General features: G+C 38.3%; 1 protein-coding gene across 5 annotated transcripts; it reads right to left on the reverse strand.

The window, feature by feature from the left end:
- Positions 1–2,745: 2,745 nt before the first annotated feature.
- TRMT6 (tRNA methyltransferase 6 non-catalytic subunit) lies at positions 2,746–20,685 on the reverse strand. Of its 5 annotated transcripts, none has more exons than XM_069787418.1 (11): positions 20,539–20,685; positions 18,246–18,373; positions 17,720–17,829; positions 14,753–14,844; positions 14,581–14,664; positions 12,479–12,603; positions 10,854–11,218; positions 10,529–10,614; positions 6,688–6,790; positions 6,517–6,603; positions 2,746–5,150 (listed from the first exon to the last, which is right to left on the reverse strand). In XM_069787418.1, exons 1-11 carry the CDS (start codon positions 20,637–20,639, stop codon positions 4,977–4,979), a joined length of 1,455 nt encoding a protein of 484 aa, XP_069643519.1. In that variant the 5' UTR covers positions 20,640–20,685; the 3' UTR covers positions 2,746–4,976. The 5 variants fall into 5 exon arrangements, with proteins under 5 accessions (XP_069643519.1, XP_069643521.1, XP_069643520.1 ...); XM_069787420.1 differs by lacking the exon at positions 17,720–17,829 and adding an exon at positions 19,810–19,977 and having other exon boundaries at positions 20,539–20,679; XM_069787419.1 differs by lacking the exon at positions 6,517–6,603.
- Between the last annotated feature and the right edge of the window lie 121 nt (positions 20,686–20,806).

Raw genomic sequence — 20,806 nt, forward strand, 5'->3', positions numbered from 1 at the left:
TGCGAATTATTTAGTTCTGGAAATTAGTCATTAAAGAATCAAAGAGGTTGCAACACCAAATGGATGCTTGTTAATTTGGAAAGCATGTGGTGCTTCAGAATCAATGCATTATGTAGTGGATTGGTTTTGCCACTTACTCAGACTAAGTAGTCCCATTAATTTAATCACCTACCAAACATGCTTGGCTAACATGTTCTTTCTGCCTACTACAGGCAAGCAGGTCCCGGTGAGAAGTGTTGCAGAGCCCGTGTGCTGCATTGGAGCAGGGCTGATCTTGCGCCAAGGCGAGTTTCTCAGCAGCCAGCGAGGTGGGGGCAGGATGGGCTCTGTGTACTAAATGGTACGATGCCTTAAGTGAGCAAGTGGTGTGTGGAAGGAGCCATTTGGTAATCTTACGACACTATGAAGCAGTAGAAGAAATGATCCCATAATCAGTTTCAATTACTCCAAATATCTGGGGTTCAATTTAATTAAACTTACCCAAATGTGTTTTTTAAAGACTTTCTGCTGTGACAGTATCTTCAGTTACTTGTATAACACCACACACAGGAGAGAAGTGCTATACAGAGAATTCAGCTGAGTCACATTATTAGTAAATGTGCAGTATCTATCATCTCAGCTTAACCCACTTAATCCACCTGTTCATTAAAACACAAACATACTCTCCAATTAACTGTAAGGCAATATGAACTGAAAATATTCAGTGTGCTACTGGTCCTTGAACTGTGTGAGCATGTCTATGCCTAGGGATTTTGGTAAGACCACTCAAACGTTTCATCTTGTTTGGTTAAGGTACATGAAGATCAAATCTTGGCTCAAAGAAGTTGACAGAATTTTGACTTCAGTAGGACCATGGTTTCACCAGACTTCCACCAACAGTAAGGAAAGTTAGAAAGTGTCCCAGCTGCAGAAATACTTTGCTGTCTTCAAATTCTGAGACTCTCCCTTTTAAAATTTAGAATACCCTACAGTAAGTATTGCAGCATGGTACTTTTTTCCCCCCAGCTGGTATGAGAGAAAGCATGTCTGTGAGTACGTAAATAGCTAAAAGCAAATAGCTTTAATTGTAGCACAGAAAACCTAAATTGTTCAAGTATGCAAATTTAGTAATGTTTTTTAAAAGCTAAGGTTATGCAAATACGCATTCATGAATCAGCAATGTTTTGCTTAAAAACATGTCCCTTGAAAGACTTTAAAACCAAGTATCATTCAATAGCTTTCAAGAGCGTTGTGACAGCCCTTTTATCTGTCATCTTTCTCTGTTCTGCTTGTGTTGCTCTGCGGGGCTGATGCCACGAGCACTGAGAGCCCAGTAGCTATTTTGACTGCTCCTTGCCCTTGACTGTTCTATTTTTATCTACACATTTGCATTGCCTGTTCAAGCTTTTTTTTTTTTAAAAAAAAACAGTTTTCCAATAGAATTTACACTAATTTACATTATTTAAAGGCAAATTGCGTGCTTTTGGCACCGAAGTTAGGTGGTACAATTTAAAACAAGTATTGGTATATTAAGATGTATAACCTTGTTCCAGGAAATCAAATGAAGCCGAAATGGTGGTTTTGGCTTCTGAAGAAGCATTGTCTTGCTTCTGGCTCATGCACCCCTGGATAATGGTAAATTTGATACGTAGTTTTAGTAATACTAAAACACAGGAATGGAAAGCGTGGTAACTACTAGAAATATTGCTATTTTCAGCAAATTTGCATAGTGAAGGCAGTTTTATGTTCTGCTTTGTGACTAAAGAGGAATAAAAACAGGTACCAAGTGACTTACAAGCATGGCAATACCTTTGCCTGACCAGGCCCAGACCCACCAAAGACCCGCAGTGCATTACAGAAGCAGAGGCTTGAGCGTTTCAGTTGGCTGGTGAGATTGGGTGCTGCCAACTGCTGGAGGAAGGCTGAAGTTCCTCTGAGGTGTAAACAGCACCTCACTGGGCAGATTTCAAGCTTGGACGAGTACTTCAGGAGACACAAACGTGGCCAGACATAGACAATGCACTCATTTCGACTGCAAAGTAGCAACTGCTCTTTTCTGACTGAAGGTGCCCACTTGAAGCTGTAGGCAAATTTTTGAAAGAGTGCCTACAAAATTTTTTTCAACAATCATTTGAAGGCAGCCACTGTTCAGCTAAGGTGACTGTAACCACAGCTGAGACAGACAGGTCTGATGAGCACTTGCACTGTGAGGTAACATGCCATCCCAGCGATAGCCCTTCATACAGCAAATATGCCTGTGTGGGGGATGTTGGCCTTTCAGGCTGTCCATCCAAACCCAGGTCTCTGCTCTTTCAGAAGGGTGGCTTCTGCAGAACTCAGTGGTCTAAATGTTAATCCTGCCTTAAGGACTCCACCTCTGGTTTAATACCCACTACCCTTCCCCGTTCCTTATCTACACGCCATTGACCAAAATTAGGTTATACCAATTTGTTATGTTCTATAGTTCTGAAGATCAAAGTCCCTGGACAGCCTGCCTTGAGGCTCTAGTGATGGTCAGGTTCCTGAGCTATGCTTTATGGAGACTAAATACAGGTATGTAAGTATTGCCTTCCTTTTGCTCCACCACCTTGTCCCTTCTCTTAGAGATGCTTTTCATTATGTCATTTATTTTCTACTTATGTTAAGATCTTGCAGGATGCACTCCCTTTCTTCTCATTTGTTCTGTATTTTCCCTAATTTGTTACTTGTAAAAACATAAAGGCTCCCTAGAGTTTCAAACAATCATAACTTGCATTTCTACAATGCTTCTCTCTTTAGTTACATTTATTCATGTGTTTCAATTAAAATAGGAACAATGTTATATCAAGATGCACATACAGAATATGTTCCATCAGTTTGAAATGTCAATAATTTTAAATATTTTGCATGAATTATTTCTTGGTTTCTTACTATCCTTCATTAGGACAAGCATTATGGCACATTTAAAAATTGGGGGACAGGATTCAGTACTGAGAGCGCTGGTGAAATGAAGCCAGTCTGGCTTTGATCTGAAGTAATCTTTCAGGTGTTCCAATATTGTTTATTTCTCAAAACTGATCTTTTTATTATACAAATAGAAGAGATTTTTTTTTCCCTCAGGTTATTATTTTTAGCACATTATATATGATAAGTCAGATTTAAAACATATGTTGGTTGCTTAACCTAACTTTTACTGTGTAAGTTTTTACACCTTTGTAGTGCTATAAATATGACAGCCGGGTACCTACCAGCTCAATGGAAGTGGCAGAGAAGTGCCTATGCCTGCCTGACAGGTAAGAAAACCGAGGCAAAGATAATTTTTCGGTATTAATCTCCTGGCTTACACTGACTTCATCACTTTCTTGCCTTTCCCTAGCTTCCAGGCTCCCATCCATTGCTCTAAGCTAGGTTGTCTCAGAATTTCATCACATACTGGGTGTTGGCTGCTGTCAAAGTCCCAATTTACCTTTAGTATGCATGTGTGGAGACATGTAGTAAAGGAAAACTTATCTTCCCCCCCCGCCCCCCTTTTCCCCATTAGTTCTTGAAAGAAGTTGAGAAATGCAGAATTTAAAAAAAAACTTAGTAAAAACCACACATCACCTTTCTATTCCCTACATGTGATCTGCAACACGCTGTACAGAAAGGTGAGAGGTGCAAAGCATGCTTTTCAGATCCACGTGGTTGGTGGAATACAGAGGAGACGGTGAAACCTACAATCTCTCCATTTATGCGTTCTTCATGTAAGTAAGAGAAGAAAAGCTTTCCATAAAAATAGAAAAAAAAAAAAAAAGGGAAGTTTACAAAAAACAGAAGAGAGGCAGACAAACACCTGAAGATACACTGTACCTGTTCACCTAAGAAAAATCTTTAACTGCTTCTTTACACAAATTACAGCCCCTGTTTTATGTTGTTTTGAGTTAATGGTGTCCTAAAAGAGCATTACTTTTATCAATGCACAGAATTTTACAGCTTTATGAAGTCTGATTACTTGATCCCAAAGCTCCAGCTTCCCCCTGACGAGTAAGTTCAGGAATGGAAGCCAAGTCCTGCTGGCTCTACCAGCTCCCATACGGGCGTAAAGCTCCCCACTGGGGGTTCAGTGGGGTGCAGCCAGCCAGGGTATGCTCCTCCTAAAGCCTCTGCTAGACCCTTTTATTTCCAAAAAGAGGACAAAAGTAAGAAAAAGAAAATAAATCTCATTAGGAAAAACATCCTGCAGTTTAATTGAAATGGCAAATGCAAAGTTAAAAAAAATTAATAAAAAAGCTACACATCATTAAAGATAAAACAGTAGAATAAATATATATACATATAGCAGTTTTCAAAATAGTCATATCTTAAAATAAAAACATACAACAACTCCCAGGAAAATGACAGGCAATACTAATAAAGACATTCTGTTTAAATATTTGGTATTTTAATTTATGAACATGCACTTTCTCTTCTGTATTTATTTCAGGAAAACATGATGTCATGCTGTAAAGTTCTGGTCTTATTCTCTTTTTATTGTTCCTTTGGAAAGAAAAGTGTATGACTTTCGCTGTTCATTCTACTTCCTTAAACTACTGAACGCAGCCGGGTTCTGTGTCCAAAGGGGGAGCAGATCACTACACAGAATGTTTTACCCTGATGCTGTTCTGGGAAAATGGGGAGCTAAGTTAGATGTGTTGATTCGGGCTCAACCTTTTAAAAAACTACTTCGTCATATCCACTTTTGGCAACAAACAAACAGAATGCCTTCACTGATGTTCTATCTTCTCTTGATCTTCTCTTCTTTTTGAAGTTACTGTGTTTTCCGTGTGACATTTGCTTCCACGGGACACTTGCTTCTCGTTCTGATCATGTAAACTGGTAAAGAGCAAGACAATCCTCCCTACCACACAGTTCTGATGCTTTTTGCTGACAGATGTATGACAGGTACAATTTCTGTGCTGTCAAGAGCACAGAAAGTATACTTGTTATTTTACTAACAGTAAGACTCCTGAGATCTAAAAAACAAATCAATACTTCAAATATTAACAATGAAGGTCTTGAACTTTGCATCTTTTAGATGATGGCTCTTCCATCTTCAGTGCTTCTGAACTACTAGAATCTGATTTGCCCTTATCCAAGACAACAGTGGTACCAGACAGAAGGTACCCTCCCCCTCCGCTCATTGTCAGTTTTGGATGGCTTCGATCTGGTAAGACCTTTAAAAAAAAACAAAACCCAAACAAACAAAAAAACCCAACAAGCATCTGTAAAAACTCACTCTATATGTGCACATCAAATTGTGTAATTTAAGCTTACAGTGTAAGATGTAATTTTTTTATCCAGCCACCACAACAAACAGCCATTTGGAAAGTGTATTTATCTTTAAAGGGCAAAGTATCTGCATACCAGAAACCAGTTACAGAAATATGTAAGAATACAGGCTGCTGCCTTACTGATTATTTCTCCGTGGCATTTCCAGCAAAGTTATAAAGTCAAGGTCTGTGATACATTGAAGTCTCATTAATGTGTTCAGAACTGGTGCACTTTGCAAGAAACCACAGCTGGTCTTAACAGCATTAAGTAATGCAGTAATTTCCAGTTTTGTCAGTATAATCTTTACATAGCTACCCCCTTAAGGTAAGACACAGCAACGGACTATCACTTTGAGCTACATTACACATTTCTGTAAATGCTTTCTCTTTGCTTATGCTTCCTTCTTGCTTTGACTGCCATCACAGGTCTAAGCTGATTTATGTGTATTGTTCCTAACTGCACCTGGACACAGTAACCGTTGCCAAGCCTAACTTGGGAGAAGATCTTAATCTATGAATTTCCTAATCATTCCCAATTTGGTTTCCTGATAATAGTCAGTAATTGTGGCCACCCTTGAATTAAGTCATCCCCTAAACAGTAATTTCTTATGGACTCCAGAAGCTACGGGCAAGGAGAAAGTCAGTAAAATGCAAGAACCTCTTCAGAGGTGGTGAGCTGCTTAGAGATCAGACATGCTTCTGCTCCATAGTTGAGAGGGTACTCCACATTTGCAAACATCTTGTTCCAACAAAGTTAGTCCAACTGACATTTTTCACTGTAGAGACATTGTCCCCTCTCACCTGTTCACTGTTCAGTTCCCAGACTGGAAACTTCTTGTTACTTTAGTTCCAGGAAGCGTGTTATTTGAAGACGCTGACTTTTGTAAGTCACCACCATTCGTAATGTTACAAATTTTTTTTTTTCAGCCATCAAACCAACTGAATGAACATGTGCAGTATTTTTTTTACACCTCTCTTATACGACATTAGATTGTCCCTTGCTTTAGGCTAGCCACTAAAGCAGCACAACAATTACATCTGTCAGTGTGCTACAAGTATTTCAGCAAAATGTTTAAATTAAATGCTCTGTAAGAAGAAAATAAAGTATTTCCATTTGAAATTGTTGCAATGAAGCATTACAACTCTTCAGAATATTTTCCCACTGCTCTCAGGTAAAACACATGCATGAGCTTATACATTGTTCATATTTTCAGAGAGTGTTTTGCTCCCCAGTATTGCAGTTTTAACAGCCACTTACTGGAATCCTTACCTGGTAGTTTCGTAGCCAGGTTTCAGACAGCTTTAGGTTAATAACACCGCCTCTTTCCCTCAGCTTTGTGTAACATTCTAATAATGGCTTAAAAAAACCCAAACAGTAGGTTATACAGCAGAATAGTCTCAAACTTGAACTGTAACAGCTAAAGTAACATACTTGATTTACCTCTTTATACTGGCAGTAGACAACAAAAGGCCTTGAAGGAGCAACAAATTCCAATAAAGAAAGTAATAAAGGAGTGGGATGAAACTTGCTGGCTACAATTAAGCTGCAGAAGAAATTTCACGCGCATTAGTTTTCTGCTTCTAAAACCTATTCAAGTGACATTCTCTCCTACTTAGCACAGCGATCAATTATAGCTTAAATGTTGCTAATCAGCATGTTTTCATGGCTCTAACAACTCCCCAAATATAAAAACAAATCATGATTTCCTACTTGCATAATTAAGAGGATAAAACACTTGTTCCCTACAGTGCAGTATATTAAATGCATTGCAGAAGCTGTGTTGAGTTCCACAATAATTCTTACAACCCAAGAATTTGCATGCTGCTTTCTCTACCCTAAGACCATTGTCCAAATATAATTTAAATTTTGTGACTGCTAATTGTTGCTTAGAATGTAACATCAGTCGTGATTCTTTAGACTGGGTAATCTTCATTAAATACAGTTTTATATAAAAAAGTTATTACTTAAAGAGAAAATAATCCCTTAATGGGCATCACTGAAAACCTTTTAAAAATAAATTATGTCCTTGTCAACTTAAAGGCTTCGTATTTTCTTCTTCATCTTCATTCTAATATCAGATTATAACTCGTATTTACAGATGCTTAAGATTCTCCACAGGTATCTAGAGTTTTTACAAAAAAAAAAAAAACCCACTGCTAAACTATACTGCAAGAAATGGTTAAGATTCAGTGAGTTAATGTCCTGGTTTCAGCTGGGATGTAGTTAACTGTCTTCCTAGTAGCTGGTACAGTGCTATGTTTTGAGTTCAGTATGTGAAGAATGTTGATAACACTGATGTTTTCAGTTGTTGCTCAGTAGTGTTTAGACTAGAGTCAAGGATTTTTCAGCTTCTCATGCCCAGCCCAGGGCACCTGACCCAAACTGGCCAACAGTGTATTCCATACCATGTGACGTCCCATCTAGTTTAGGAACTGGGAAGTGGGGGGGCAGGGATTCACCGCTCAGGGACTGGCTGGGTGTCGGTCGGCGGGTGGTGAGCAATTGCCCTGTGCATCATTTGTACATTTCAATCCTTTTATTACTACTGTTGTCATTTTATTAGTGTTATCATTATCATTATTAGTTTCTTCTTTTCTGTTCTATTAAATCGTTCTTATCTCAACCCAGGAGTTTTACTTCTTTTCCTGATTTTCTCCCCCATCCCACTGGATGGGGGGCGAGTGAGTGAGCGGCTGCGTGGTGCTTAGTTGCTGGCTGGGGTTAAACCACGACAGTTAATAAGTTGTACTTGTGCAGAAAGAATGGGCTAATTAAACTACTTCTCTAGTATACGGTTACTATACAAAAAGACCCATCAATTGATTAACATTTGTTCTCCAGCAGAATGTACATCACTGGAGATACCATGAAACTTGCCTAACAAAAGGGAGGTAAAAATTGAGGTTCAATTTTCTAAACACAATGGATATAAAGAAGCGAGACAATTTTACAGTTGCTTCTGTTTCAGTTTTCTGCTGTCCATGGCCCTGCAGGCTACAGATTTAACCCTAATTCCAAACCTCAAAAAAATTGTGTTCCAGTAATTAACCAAGTGGACTGTAAAGAAAAAAGACTCCACACTGTGCCTCGGAAGGCTTGGAGTGCTGCACTGACACTGCCAGGAGCTCTGCCAGACAACAGGAAGGTAAGTGAGAGATGAGAGAGACTCTGAAAAATCAAATTCTGTTCTCTCATATGGCAGGACATACTGCTGCCAGCAGGTAGTCTGGCCAGTCGTGAAATTAACGTAATGGGTGAGAGGGGAGAAGGAGGAGGTAGAGGAAGGGCAGGGAAGGGTAGAGAGAGGGGTGGTGGTCTAATTCTGAACACATGGAGTGTCTATAAACCAGTTTCTGCTTTCACTGTATCAGAAAAACTTAATAGTCTATCTTCAAAAAGTCTTCTTTAGAAGAATACCAAATCCCTAATGAATTGTCTTCCTTTTCTCCCCCTCAAAGACCTATGACAGGCTTCAACTCTCATGAATGGAATTAACAAATAGATCTAGTACAAGCAATGTTTTACCACGTTAACAGCACAGAACACATAAACGTTATACAATTCAGGACCTCAAGAAGCAATTCTCTTAAAGTTGATGCCCATCTTTACCTAACAACCAGTTTTTTACTCTGACAGTTAAGTTCTAATCTTTCTCCCCACCTCCAATGTCAACCAGCTTTTACCTATCCTTCTGCTGTTTCTCTCTTGCAAAACAAAACAAAATAAAATCCTAACTTCCCTGCCTACTTCTACTCACGTGCCAAGTCATTAGCTCGAAGCATTTCTTTATTCCATGCCAATTTTTCCTGGCTTAGCAGTGTATGTACCCTGTGGTTCTTGATCTAAACAAATGGCGGGCTATAAAAGGCAGATGACTAAAGAAAGGTGATCCTGACTGAGCCATCTGGGACAGTGCCTTCAGGCAACCATAAACATCTCTTCCCCCCCATCATGCTGAAGGCTTCCTAAAGCAAGAAATCACTCATCCCTTCAAGCATATAATTTGTTACAGCTTTCACGCATTACAAAGGACAAAAGAAGTATGCAAGTGATTGACAACAAATGAACAAGAGACAAATATTAAATAGGCTTCCCTGAACTCGATCAACAACCGAATATACTATTTTACATTACAGGAAGAATCAAGTGAAGTCAAACATTAATTTTTGCTTTGCCAGACTATGCACAGACATCAATTATAATGATGGGTGCAGGGGACAGCGGTAAAACCAGCACAAAACACTACCACTGTTGAGGCAGCTTAATGGTCATCCACAGGCATCACCAGTGGTGCTGCTGCTGCCAAACAGATGTGCAGTACTTTTACAAACCTCCTTTAACATTCTATTGCTTCAGAGAACAAGGAATGACCTGCCTCTGCATCTTTACAGAAAATGCTAATTCTGTGACTTGAATATGCTAGATGAGATATACTAAAATATGAATGAGCATGAGTTAAAACATTTCATAATAGTAAAACCAAAAATTACACAAGCATTTAAACATAACCAATAAATGTCTATTAAAATTTATCTGAGCAGAACAGCTTTATTCTCAGTGAGCCAATATTCTTAGGAGGAAAAAATTAATATGAATGTTATTAAATGAATTAAATCAATGTTAGTTGATTAACTCAAATCACTCCAGCGTTTACTAAGAACATCATGAAAAAGTCACAACCACCAAATGCTCTTGCACTATTCTGGGGCTGAATTTCTAGGAATATGTTTATTGTATTTGTTTTAAACGTCTGATATTAAATCTTAATGTGAAATTGTTCCTTGGGAACAATCAATCCTGGCTAAAGCAGGTAAAATGAAGTTATGTGTTTTTCCTGTGTAAAGAAGAAATGAGTTTCTAAAAATAAACCAACCAACCAAAGCCCCAAAACAACAAACTTAGTTTCAATTTAATAAACTTAAAACCTGAGGTTCTGCTTTGCCAGTTAGAATCTTTTGGTTTTTATCGTCAGTCATTTAAATTCTACCTGGATTCTGTTTCTCTTTGGACAGAATAGATTATTTTTTTTTAAAGTTTACTCACAGCTAGTCAGGAAACTATGACTTTTACATTATGACATTTCAAAACATTTAAATAACAGAAAAAAGCTCAACCAGAACCAAACAAGACCCCCCACACACCTGGGTTGACTGCTTGCTTGTAAATATTAAGAAAAAAATTATGGTATTTTTCAAACAAAGCTTTTATTTGTTTCAAAGGAAATTATTTTCCGTAGATGTGTTTTCAAGCAGAAGACCTTTCTGATTACAAACAAACTCACCCATCAGCATTCTTCTCTCTCAACAAAGCAGCAGTTTCTATTAGCTTTTTCCTTCTCTCCCATTGTTTTCTTTGCTTTTCCCGAACCTTTGAACAACAAAACAAATAGTTTGCACTTTAACTGGTAATTATATATTAGGTCACTATTGCATGGACTGAATTTTCATTTTTTGCATCTTAGGTGGCTTAATGAAAGACAAAAGACAACTTCCAGAGTTCCATTTTAACACCTGAATAAGCTGTATTTCAGCATGTCTGATTCAGACGGCAGAATTTTAAGTATATAGACGTTGTAAAATTTGAATAGCCAGAACAAATATTCTTACATTTTCTTTATTTTCTTTTTCTTTGTTCTCTTTAAATTCTACATCTTCAGTGTTAATATCCATTGTTTCTTGCTCTTCTGTTTGGCTGATCTCCATAGCTGCTTCAGTAGCAGATTCCTCTTCTGCTTCCTGTAGGGAACTCTGCTTCTCATCAGTCAATCCATTGCTTTCTTCTTCCAGTAGCACATTATCTTCAGATTCTGAAGGCAGAGTCTCTGTAGAAAATGTCCCAGAGAGGAGACTATCCACTTTGCTGAGAGGAAATTCATGAAGATTATTGAAAAAAAGGTTTGGAAATCCAAAACAACTGGTAGCAGCTCTAACAGGTCCTCCTCCTGGATACATCTGAATAATGGATCCATAGCCTATGAGAGCAAAAGAATCAAAAACACACTGGAAAGCTAGAATTTCTTAGATAGAATATTTAAGCAAAAATGCTTAAATGAAGCATTCATTTAAGAATACATAAGTAAATTGCCTGCTCTTAATCTAACCTTCATCAAATTTAACAGGCTGCCAAAGTATGCCTCAAGGTAGAAAATCTTTATTGGAAGGACAACAGTTACTGCAACTGAAAAGGACACGGTAACTCAATTATGCATGTATTAAACATGTATTTAGGATTAGCACAGAACATATAGGCAGTGGCAAACTGTTAGAAAAGCTAATTTAATTAAGATTTAAAAGACAAATTTTCTACAGTATTTGTTACTTATAACCACGGAGTGGTTTTGATTAAAAAAAAAAAAAAAGCTAATTTAAGCAGCATTAATAGGCAAAAAATTTCTTCAACATCCAGACTCTAAAGGAAGAGATGTCAGATGTTTAAACATACTAAAAAGAACTTTTCAATAGTTATATTGAAATTGCATCTTACTTAATTTACTTCAGAAAGTATCCTTATAGCCAAAAGTTGCTGAAACAAAACCCATTTATAGTACAACTGCCTGTGTGCTTCTCAGTCAACAGACAACACATCTGGGTGCACAACATTACATCACACTTCCTACCTTTCTGGGCTTCTGGAATATAATTGTCACCTCTGTCTAGCGTCTTTGAATGATTTATGATTAAACTAATTAACTGAATTTGAGAAATAAAAAAACAGGTCAAACTTCTCCTAGAATATGCTCAAGAAAATGTCACATACTACTTTTAAACTACACGTTTTGCAGACATTAAATCTCTGGCGCAGTGAACAAGAGGAATGACAACATTTTCAGTGCTGCGGGCTGTCTGAATTCCAGTGTTACTATTCCTGTTTTCTGCCATTCACTTTCCTGGACTTCCCAGGAGCCTGGGAAGAATCTGCATACAAGCTGCTTACAGCCTTTTCTGAACACAATGTCATTATGCTGAGACAGAAACTAAATGTACAGTGATATCAACTTTAATCTTTTTTTTTTTTTAATAGTGAAAAATAAATCCAACTGAAATATGCAAAATACAGCTTTCTCCAATGGAAAAATAAGTATCTCTTTGAATACTGGAGACAGTAAAAGTAGATTTTAAAAACTGAGGAAAGTATTTTGAGTACTGCCTTTTAAAAGTATCAGAGATGCGTATTTCTTAAGTTTCAAGTACGGCCTCAGTCTGTACATTACCAAAGCTACCGTGTTACTTACCTCCCATTCGCTCCATCACTGCACCCAGCACAAGGCCTGCACACGTTTCCATTACAATCATCTTGTTGCCAGCACGGATGTTTCCTAAAGTCAACATCTGAGCTAGGGTGTCATATCGCAAGTGGCTAGAAGACAAAGGGTTTTAAGAAATATCAAGTTAGTTTTCTTAGAGTTAGAAGTACTACGTATCAGCTCAGGAGCCTGTCAAAAAAAGTTGGATTACAGGTAGGTTTTCAGGAACAGCATAGTGGTCTTCAGAGTCACCATGCAGAGCAGAAACTTACAATTAACCATCTGGTAATAAAGGACTAGAACCAGAGCCAACAAGAAACTAGCAGGGCATAGCAAAAGTAGGATATGAAGTAGGTTGTACATGCTTAAGTGGACATCACATGCCGTGTCAGTCACACAAAATATTTTTAAACTTTTCTTTTTTTTTGTTTTCTCTGACATGTCAGTTTGGTAAAGAACAAATGGTATTTGAATGCATTTCCTAATCCAGTAATGTATTCTTTGTGATTTTCATCTGTTTGGCAGTAGCACGCACCACCTGCAATCCAGGATCAAAACCTAACTACTGACTATAGCACAAGCACTGAAGAGACTTGGTGATGGCCAAGGAAATCACAACTGATCTTAATAGATAAATAAAGCCAAGTGAAGGAGATGGAGGAAGGAGAAGGAAAAAGGTTTGAGAAGCCTTAAATAACATAAATTTCAGGTTTTCAAGCTCAGCTTCTTATTATTAAAAATAATAAATCAGTCCATCTTAAACAATGTCTGTAACAATGTATCATTTAATTTAGGTAAGAGAAAAATCAAATGCCACTAGATCTCTGCTGTCATTGCCCCCCCACTCCCACCCCTGAATGTTAACTCCATGTTTTTAAACTCTCGAGACTTCTGATTGAAGAAGATTTTGAATCCCTAACACATTAAAGACAAAAACCCCTGCTTCTGATAGGTGGCTTGTTATTTTGATTACTGAGCCAGAAAAGAGACGATATGCCACTGACCAAACCAGGTAAAAGATACCTCTGAAAATGCAAAGAGCCTCTGCCTACATAGGTAATTAGCAAGATGGTGGTAGTAGGGAAATTTGGTAAAAGTTGATGCTGCATGCAAAACAGTTTTCCTCTTTGCTGCAATAGCATATTGATTCGTTTTCCATATCACATTATTTTTCATGAATTTGCAATCTTTCCATTAACAGGAAAAAAAGAAGAAATGTGAGTATTGTATTCTGACGGTGTGCTCCCTGCCCTCCCCCAACCTAACCTGTATATCCCGTAACCCTGCTCAAGTGATAATCACCAGTGGGGGTCGTAACGGATGCATCCAGTCATGTGGATTCGGGGGAGACAGATAACAACACGATAGCCAAGGGCTAATTCGAGCAATGCACCCACCTAACCACCATGCTGGTCAATGTCCGACTCAAGCCAAATCTGGAAGAAACTAACATCTGTACTCAGTATGTAAATTATCTTACTCCATAAATAGCAGACAGCCCGGGGCCCACTGAGCTCTCCTACATGGCAGTAGACTGAATGCCAGGACCTCCCCTTGAGTAGGGACACCTCTCAAGGTTACTTCTCCAGGCTGAGGGAGTCCTTGCCGCAACGGATTCTCGGTAAGTGACTAAAAGCATGCTAAACTTTAAAATCTTAGCTAAGTGATGTAAAGGATTGATTGCATGTATATAATCCTTTAGATATAAACTGTTGACCAAGTCTGGGACTAGGAGTTGATCCAGCCGCACCTAGACTCCTCTCTGAGGAGTTTAGAATGCAAGGGGATCTGCTCTGAACCTTGTGACTCGACAGGAGGGTCTCCCTGACAGTTTTGTCTGACCCTGTCCTCTATGCAGTAAATAATCAAGCGTACCTTGCTATAGAATCTTGTTAAACCACTGATGCATTTACTATCAAACCTTGTTAAATCGCTATTTTATATCAATAAACATATTGCTACTTCTCCCTTACAAGCGAAGTGCATCACTCCATCTGCGACATATATGCTCTGGTATAATACAGGTATTTTGAAAATATTAAAATATCTTTCTGTTACAATTTGAAAAAAGAAACAAAACGAAAACTTACTTAATTTTTCCAGGTTCCCTTGCATAATACATTGTTGAAAGAATGCGAGTGGATGGTTTTACAATTGTAATAACTGCCTCATATCTGTAAGAAACACATAGTAATAGTCTTATTTCAAGCTCAACAAATTAGAGAACTACTAAGTATTTTCCACATTTTAAAATTCACTTACTTTTTTCTCTTCTTCTTTATGTATTTATCTTGAGCAAATTCTGTTTTGTCTCTGAATGTTGTACTGTTCTCTATTAACTGTTGAACTATTTCCTTGGAAGAGACAGTTTATTTTTATTATAGCTGGTATTTATTTCTCATTCATTTCATATATAGTATTTTTAAAAAAAAACACTAAAAATATTTTCTTCCAGTAAAGGCATGTATACCATTAACTTCTATTGACATTAATGGCAAAGCAAGGCACTACCCTGACTATGTGCAGAAATTTAATCATATACTTCTGTCTCTAGGTGTCCTTTTTAACTACATAATGCCAGCATAAAAATGATAAACTGAAAATGGTTATCCTGGAAATGGGGTATTTTGTGGGGAAGGAGTCTGGTAGGTGCCAGAACTAACCCATGAGAGAGGGCAGACCTGTATGGCCAGAAATGAAGAAAAAGGAGGATTATTCCTTTCAGCATCAGCAAGTCGTTATTTCAGCCCTTACTGTGAAGCCTTAGTACCTAAATATTCTTATCCCATGCTGAATGTGAATGACACTACCCTGCTTCCTCTAAGTGATTAGCTACTTTCAATTATCCTGTATTTACAATGAGGCAGAGTTATGTTTATTGTCAGTTACTATGGCACAACTGACATATATTCTGTCAGTGTAACATTCCCCGTAGTAACTGGATTGCATGACAGTACCCCAAGTCCTGTGTGAAGCTATACAGGCAAAAATATCTTACAAAACCAAAACAAAACAAGGAACCTGATGTCATATGTAATATTTACTTTAATCCAGCTCCTGCCTTCCTCTTTGGGTCTCCTGTCTGACTTTAGCATCTCTATCTCTGCGGGTATCTTTTTTCCATCTTGTGCTAGTTCTTCCCCTATACTCTGGATACTTATCAGACACCTCCCTTATCCCACTTAATTCTGTCTGTCTCCCAAATTGTGCTAGGCTCCTGTACCAACTCCTTGCATGATGTCAAACTCCTTAGCATTTACAATTTCCTACAATACTCCGGCTGACTTCTTCCTTCTCCAGCTCACAGGTTTTCCTAGAATTCCAGTTTTTGTTTCCTGGTTTCCTTGTTCTAATCTCCTCCCTTTGACAATCCAACTCTTCCTCATACTTTTGGGTTCGAGCTGGAGGGATCACTAAGACCTCCAACAAAAAAAAAATTTCCATTGCTCAGGGTTTGTCTCCATGCCTGCAATACAAGAACAAATGCTGCAGAGTGCTATTTTGGTTGTTTAGTAGTTTAATTGCTAAAATTGTAAGTTTCTATTAAACGTGTAGGAAAAGCAATAGTATAATCCAGCCTCACAGGAGTTTGGAGAGGGTGGTGGTGAGGAATGACAAAGGAAGTATTTTCAATGCGGATACTGCCTCTCCCATTGCACTTTAAGCATCTGCTCCAAAATACAGCAGTGCAAGTACTTCTCACTTGCTATTGCTGCTTTTCAAGCCATTATGTCTTAAAGTCCTTCAAACACTTAAAATGTGTTATTAATGGTGTGAAACAGCATATCTTTCTTTTTTTGCCTTATTCCTGGAAAAAGTTAAATGCCGTGTCTGGGTTGTTTTGTTGGTTTTTTTTGTTCCAGTAAAATTTACAGTGGGGAAACTGGGGAATATTTCTCTAGGGTAAGCAAAAGCCAAAAGGAAGCTGCAGAACTACACAATGCCCTGGGAATACATGCCACTTCATGTCTTCATCCTAACACCTATCCCTCAGGACCTGGAAGATTTGGAAAGTGATGGGAAATCAAACCCCATTAACACCAAGGTTGGTTTATTTCAAATAACAATCATCTCTAAACTGAGCTTGCGTCACAAAGACATGCCATTCACAAACACAAGTTCAGATTTTACCAGACATTTATGGAAGACTAATACTTATTGCTGCTAATATAACACAGTCTAAAATGAATATCCAGCTACAGTTCAGAAACCAGAGTTAACAAAAGTAGGCTATTTCAATAACCTAAAATAAAAGTATGGTAGATATATGGCACAGACATGCTGAGGACATACAGAAAAGCCAGAGTGATCCTGCCACGGCTAATGAGAACGAATAGAAACCGTCAAAGCTATCAGACCGATTAGTACATTCTTCTCAAAGAGATAACACAACGAGCAGCACAACCATGGAAACAGAAGAGACAGCATTCTAAACTCCTTGGACCCATCCATTATTAAGCAGGCAAAAGCAGAACAGCAAGATGCAAAGAGATGAACTTGATGTAAGCATGAGCAATTTCTTATTTTTATTAGAAATGGTAAACCAAAGATGAGAGAGAATTTTGCCTGGTAACATGTGCAGAACAGAACTGGCTGCAATGGTTTATTAACATTTAAGATGGCCTCACTTCTTTTTGACAAAGTGCAGGGTAAAAACCAATCCCTTTTCTAACAGAACAGAACTGATCTCTTGAGAATATTCCTAGCTTTTGAGGTGCAGATAAAACACAGGCATCACATGTGTTTGGTAGGTACTGCCTAGAGGCCCAGTTATAGTACATTTGTTACATAGTGTTATTTGTTAATGCTTCGGTGTTTATCCATAATCCTTTCCTACACCTTTGATAGTTTAATTATTGCACGATTTTCATATGTCTGTAACGCAGAAACAGTATTTTCAATCTTACAGACAAACAAAGCTAAAAGGTGATTATGCAAGCTGTATTTCCTTAACGGAATAGTATTTCTTTTTGTCTGTTATGACTTCTGATGCCATAAAAATTCATACTTTACTCTCTATTGACAAAGTTGCCAACCTTACATGAAGTTTTCTCTGAAGATAGCCTTTGCATTTTTGTAAAAACAGATCTTTAGGAAAAACATGACTTAAGCAGAAGAACAAAGAAAAAGCACCAAAATCTATGCACCCATAAAAAGAATAGCCTATTTCATAAACTAAAATATAACCATCAAGGTAACACAGAAATGACACCAAAACCTTATTTTTACCTGTCCTTTAATACCCTTGTCCTTCAAAGCCTTTATGTCATCATGAGTCAGTTTTTGAGACTTTCCATCGTCAACTATGTTACGATTATCTGTACCTGCTTCTTTTGTTTCTAAAGGAAAAGGATATAGATTTGTAAAATCTAGCTCTAAATATCTTTAAGTTGGAGAAACATGATTTTAGTTTCACAGAAAGCAGACTTCTCAGAATTAAACCCACATGCTTCATGGCCTTGCAAATTATTGCCTAAGCAATCAATAAAACGTAATATGTAAAATACACCTTAATATATGTATTTTCACCCAAACTAAGATTCAAATTTTCTCCCATATTAAAAAGCTTATTTGTTACAGGGCTAGTGAAACAGCAGATCAAGACAAAACCATGCACTTTTATGACAGAAAGAATATAAGTAACGTTAAGTTAACAAATGATTAATAGAAAGCTTTTCCATCATCTTTGGTATTATCAAAGAAACAAATTAATTGGAACTCATTTTTCCAAATACCAGTCAATCCTCTGTAATACCTGTGGTAGTCTCTTCCACCTCTTGCTTTGGCTGGAGGTTTCCACCACTGGTTACTTCAAATGTAGTTCCATAAATATGTCCGATGGCATTATCCAGATAGAACCACTGCTTCTCAAAAATAATTTTTCTGAAATAATAAAAAAGTTAATGATATTAAAAACATTATTTATACTATGTCTGAAACCCACAAACTAAACTATAGCTTCATATATGCCATTTTTACGTATATCCTTGAAGAAAACCAGGACAAGCATAAAAAGTGAAATGCTAACTACTATTAAACACAAAACTACATTAAACTGAAACTGGTTAGAAAAAGAACAAAGAACTTAAATCAAGCGTACAGTAAGAAAATTTTTTTTTTTAGTTCAAAAGAATTCTAAAATCACAGATAAAACAAGGATATAGCACTTGAATTGTATAGTACCATTGTTGACAGAGAAAGTCAGAACAAGGCAAGGAATGAAAGTAATGTAAAGTATATTAAATCTGGACCGGGTCATGCAGATTAGTGCAAAAAGATGAGCATGAACCTGTATTCTGCAGAGCTCCTTTGAAATAACATTTGCCAAAAGACTATGAAGAAAACAGACAGCAGAATGTCTTGTAATCTTAGAAATGTTTAATAAAAAAAAAGCAGGGGGGGGGTTATTATCCCTTTCATTTTGGTTGCACTAAGGGAAGTTTGCATTCTTCCTTCTTCAGACAAAACAGGATCCACAAAGCCTTTAACTTTCAGGCTGACCTACAAAGGTTTCCTTGTTGACCAGAGAAATACCGATCTTGTCAAATGAAACAGGTACCAGTGTATATGCCACACTCACATCTGAATCAAAACGTAATATGAGCTCTTATTATGCTGATTATATTCATCACTAATTCTGAAGCTAAGCAAATAGGTTGAGTTCTTTGTTATTTCCAGTTTTCTACTGACTGAAGTACGCAATTCATGCATACATTTTACATATGATATTATTTATACCCCCAAATACAATCCAGAATTTAAATAAAGCATAAGAATAAAGTTTTGTCAGAGACATTACCAAATCCTCTTAATAAAAAATTAAGGACATTATAGTTGCTCCTGTAAAGTCTATTAATTCCTGCCAACCCAGATTTTAAAATAATAAATGACTATAAAAGACTTGAAATGACTGAAAATAATTTAAATGGACAAGAATTCATGTGCATGTGCTCAAATTTCATTCTGATGAGCATTCTAAACAGAATATCCAACCACAGCTATTGTCACATATTCTTGGAGTGTCCTCACCCTCATCAGATTATAGAAAAGGAAAAATTAATGTAAAAGTTATTTAATTTCCCGTGGCAATATTTACTCTTTGACTTTTTTTTCTTTCTTTTGTGATAGGGGTTTTAAACAAAAACTGAAGAGGGACCTAATGCACAGATCTTGGCAGTGCTCTGCAGGCTAACAGAGTAACTACCTGATTTTGGTGCCAGATTCTATTGGTGAACATTAAGCCTGTCAATAACCAGTATTCCCAAATTCCTAGGTCTGAGCTATGCCATTTTTAAACCAGTCTCATTCAAGCATAGTACCTTTAAATCTCCATGCTACTGAATCAGATGTCTGGCCACATTACCCAATACTGACTTCTACACATTGGTCTATAAAATTGTCTGCTGCAAGGGGAAGAGCCCAGGCTGTGTCCACTGATTATAGTATTTCCTGCTGGGGTGCAGGCGCTTCTTGCTATGCCAGTTGGCCTAGGAAAAAGAAATAGGAGACCTTTCATAGCATCCTCTCCAAAGCAGTAATTATCCAGAACCCACAGCTAGCGTCTTCCTACAGTCTAACACCACTGAGAACACTGAAGCCAATCCCTATTAACAAAGCAATGCCGCATCTCGCAGAAATTACATGCCACAGCGAGGTAAGTATGACGAAGATATGCTTTTCAGGCTGCTGCACCTTTTCTCCTCTTCAATCGGCACCAGTTTGACAACGACAAGAAAAAAAATCTTAAATATCTTTCAAATTCTTACAAGAAACGCAGCCAGGAGATCTTCCGGGTTTTTTTTGGTCATAGGAACTGAGGCGGCATTAAAATCTTTCACGCTGCCTGTCACATCGGCCTAGCGAGGCCGTTATTTCTGACTGGCACCGCACTAAAGCTGTGGGTCACATCGGCACCCCCCTTCCCTCAGGCGGGGCCGCGCGACGACCGTCGGAGTCTCCTCACGAGAGGGTGGGGAGAAGGGAAGACGGAAACCTCGGCCGAGGGAGAGATGACAAGCGAGATCGAAAGCCCCGGGCCGGCCCCTCACCTCCTCCTCAGCACGGGTACGGCTTTGAAGACGTCGTCCCGCTTCAGGACGGCGCAATCACCCTCACAAATGCGCGGGCCCGGACTCCGGCCGTCCTCCATCGCCGCCGCCGCTCGTGCGCTTCCCGTCGCGGGCGTGGCCAGTGCGCACGCGCCGCTCGCCCGCCAATGGCAGAGCGGGCGCGGGGGGGGGTGGCGGCGCCTGCGCAATGAAGCACTACTCGACAAAGCGAAGGGCGAGTGGGCGGGGTGAGACCCCCTCGGAAGGG

This window comes from Haliaeetus albicilla, chromosome 7 (assembly GCF_947461875.1).
Source record: "Haliaeetus albicilla chromosome 7, bHalAlb1.1, whole genome shotgun sequence".
Classification (NCBI taxonomy): domain Eukaryota; kingdom Metazoa; phylum Chordata; class Aves; order Accipitriformes; family Accipitridae; genus Haliaeetus; species Haliaeetus albicilla.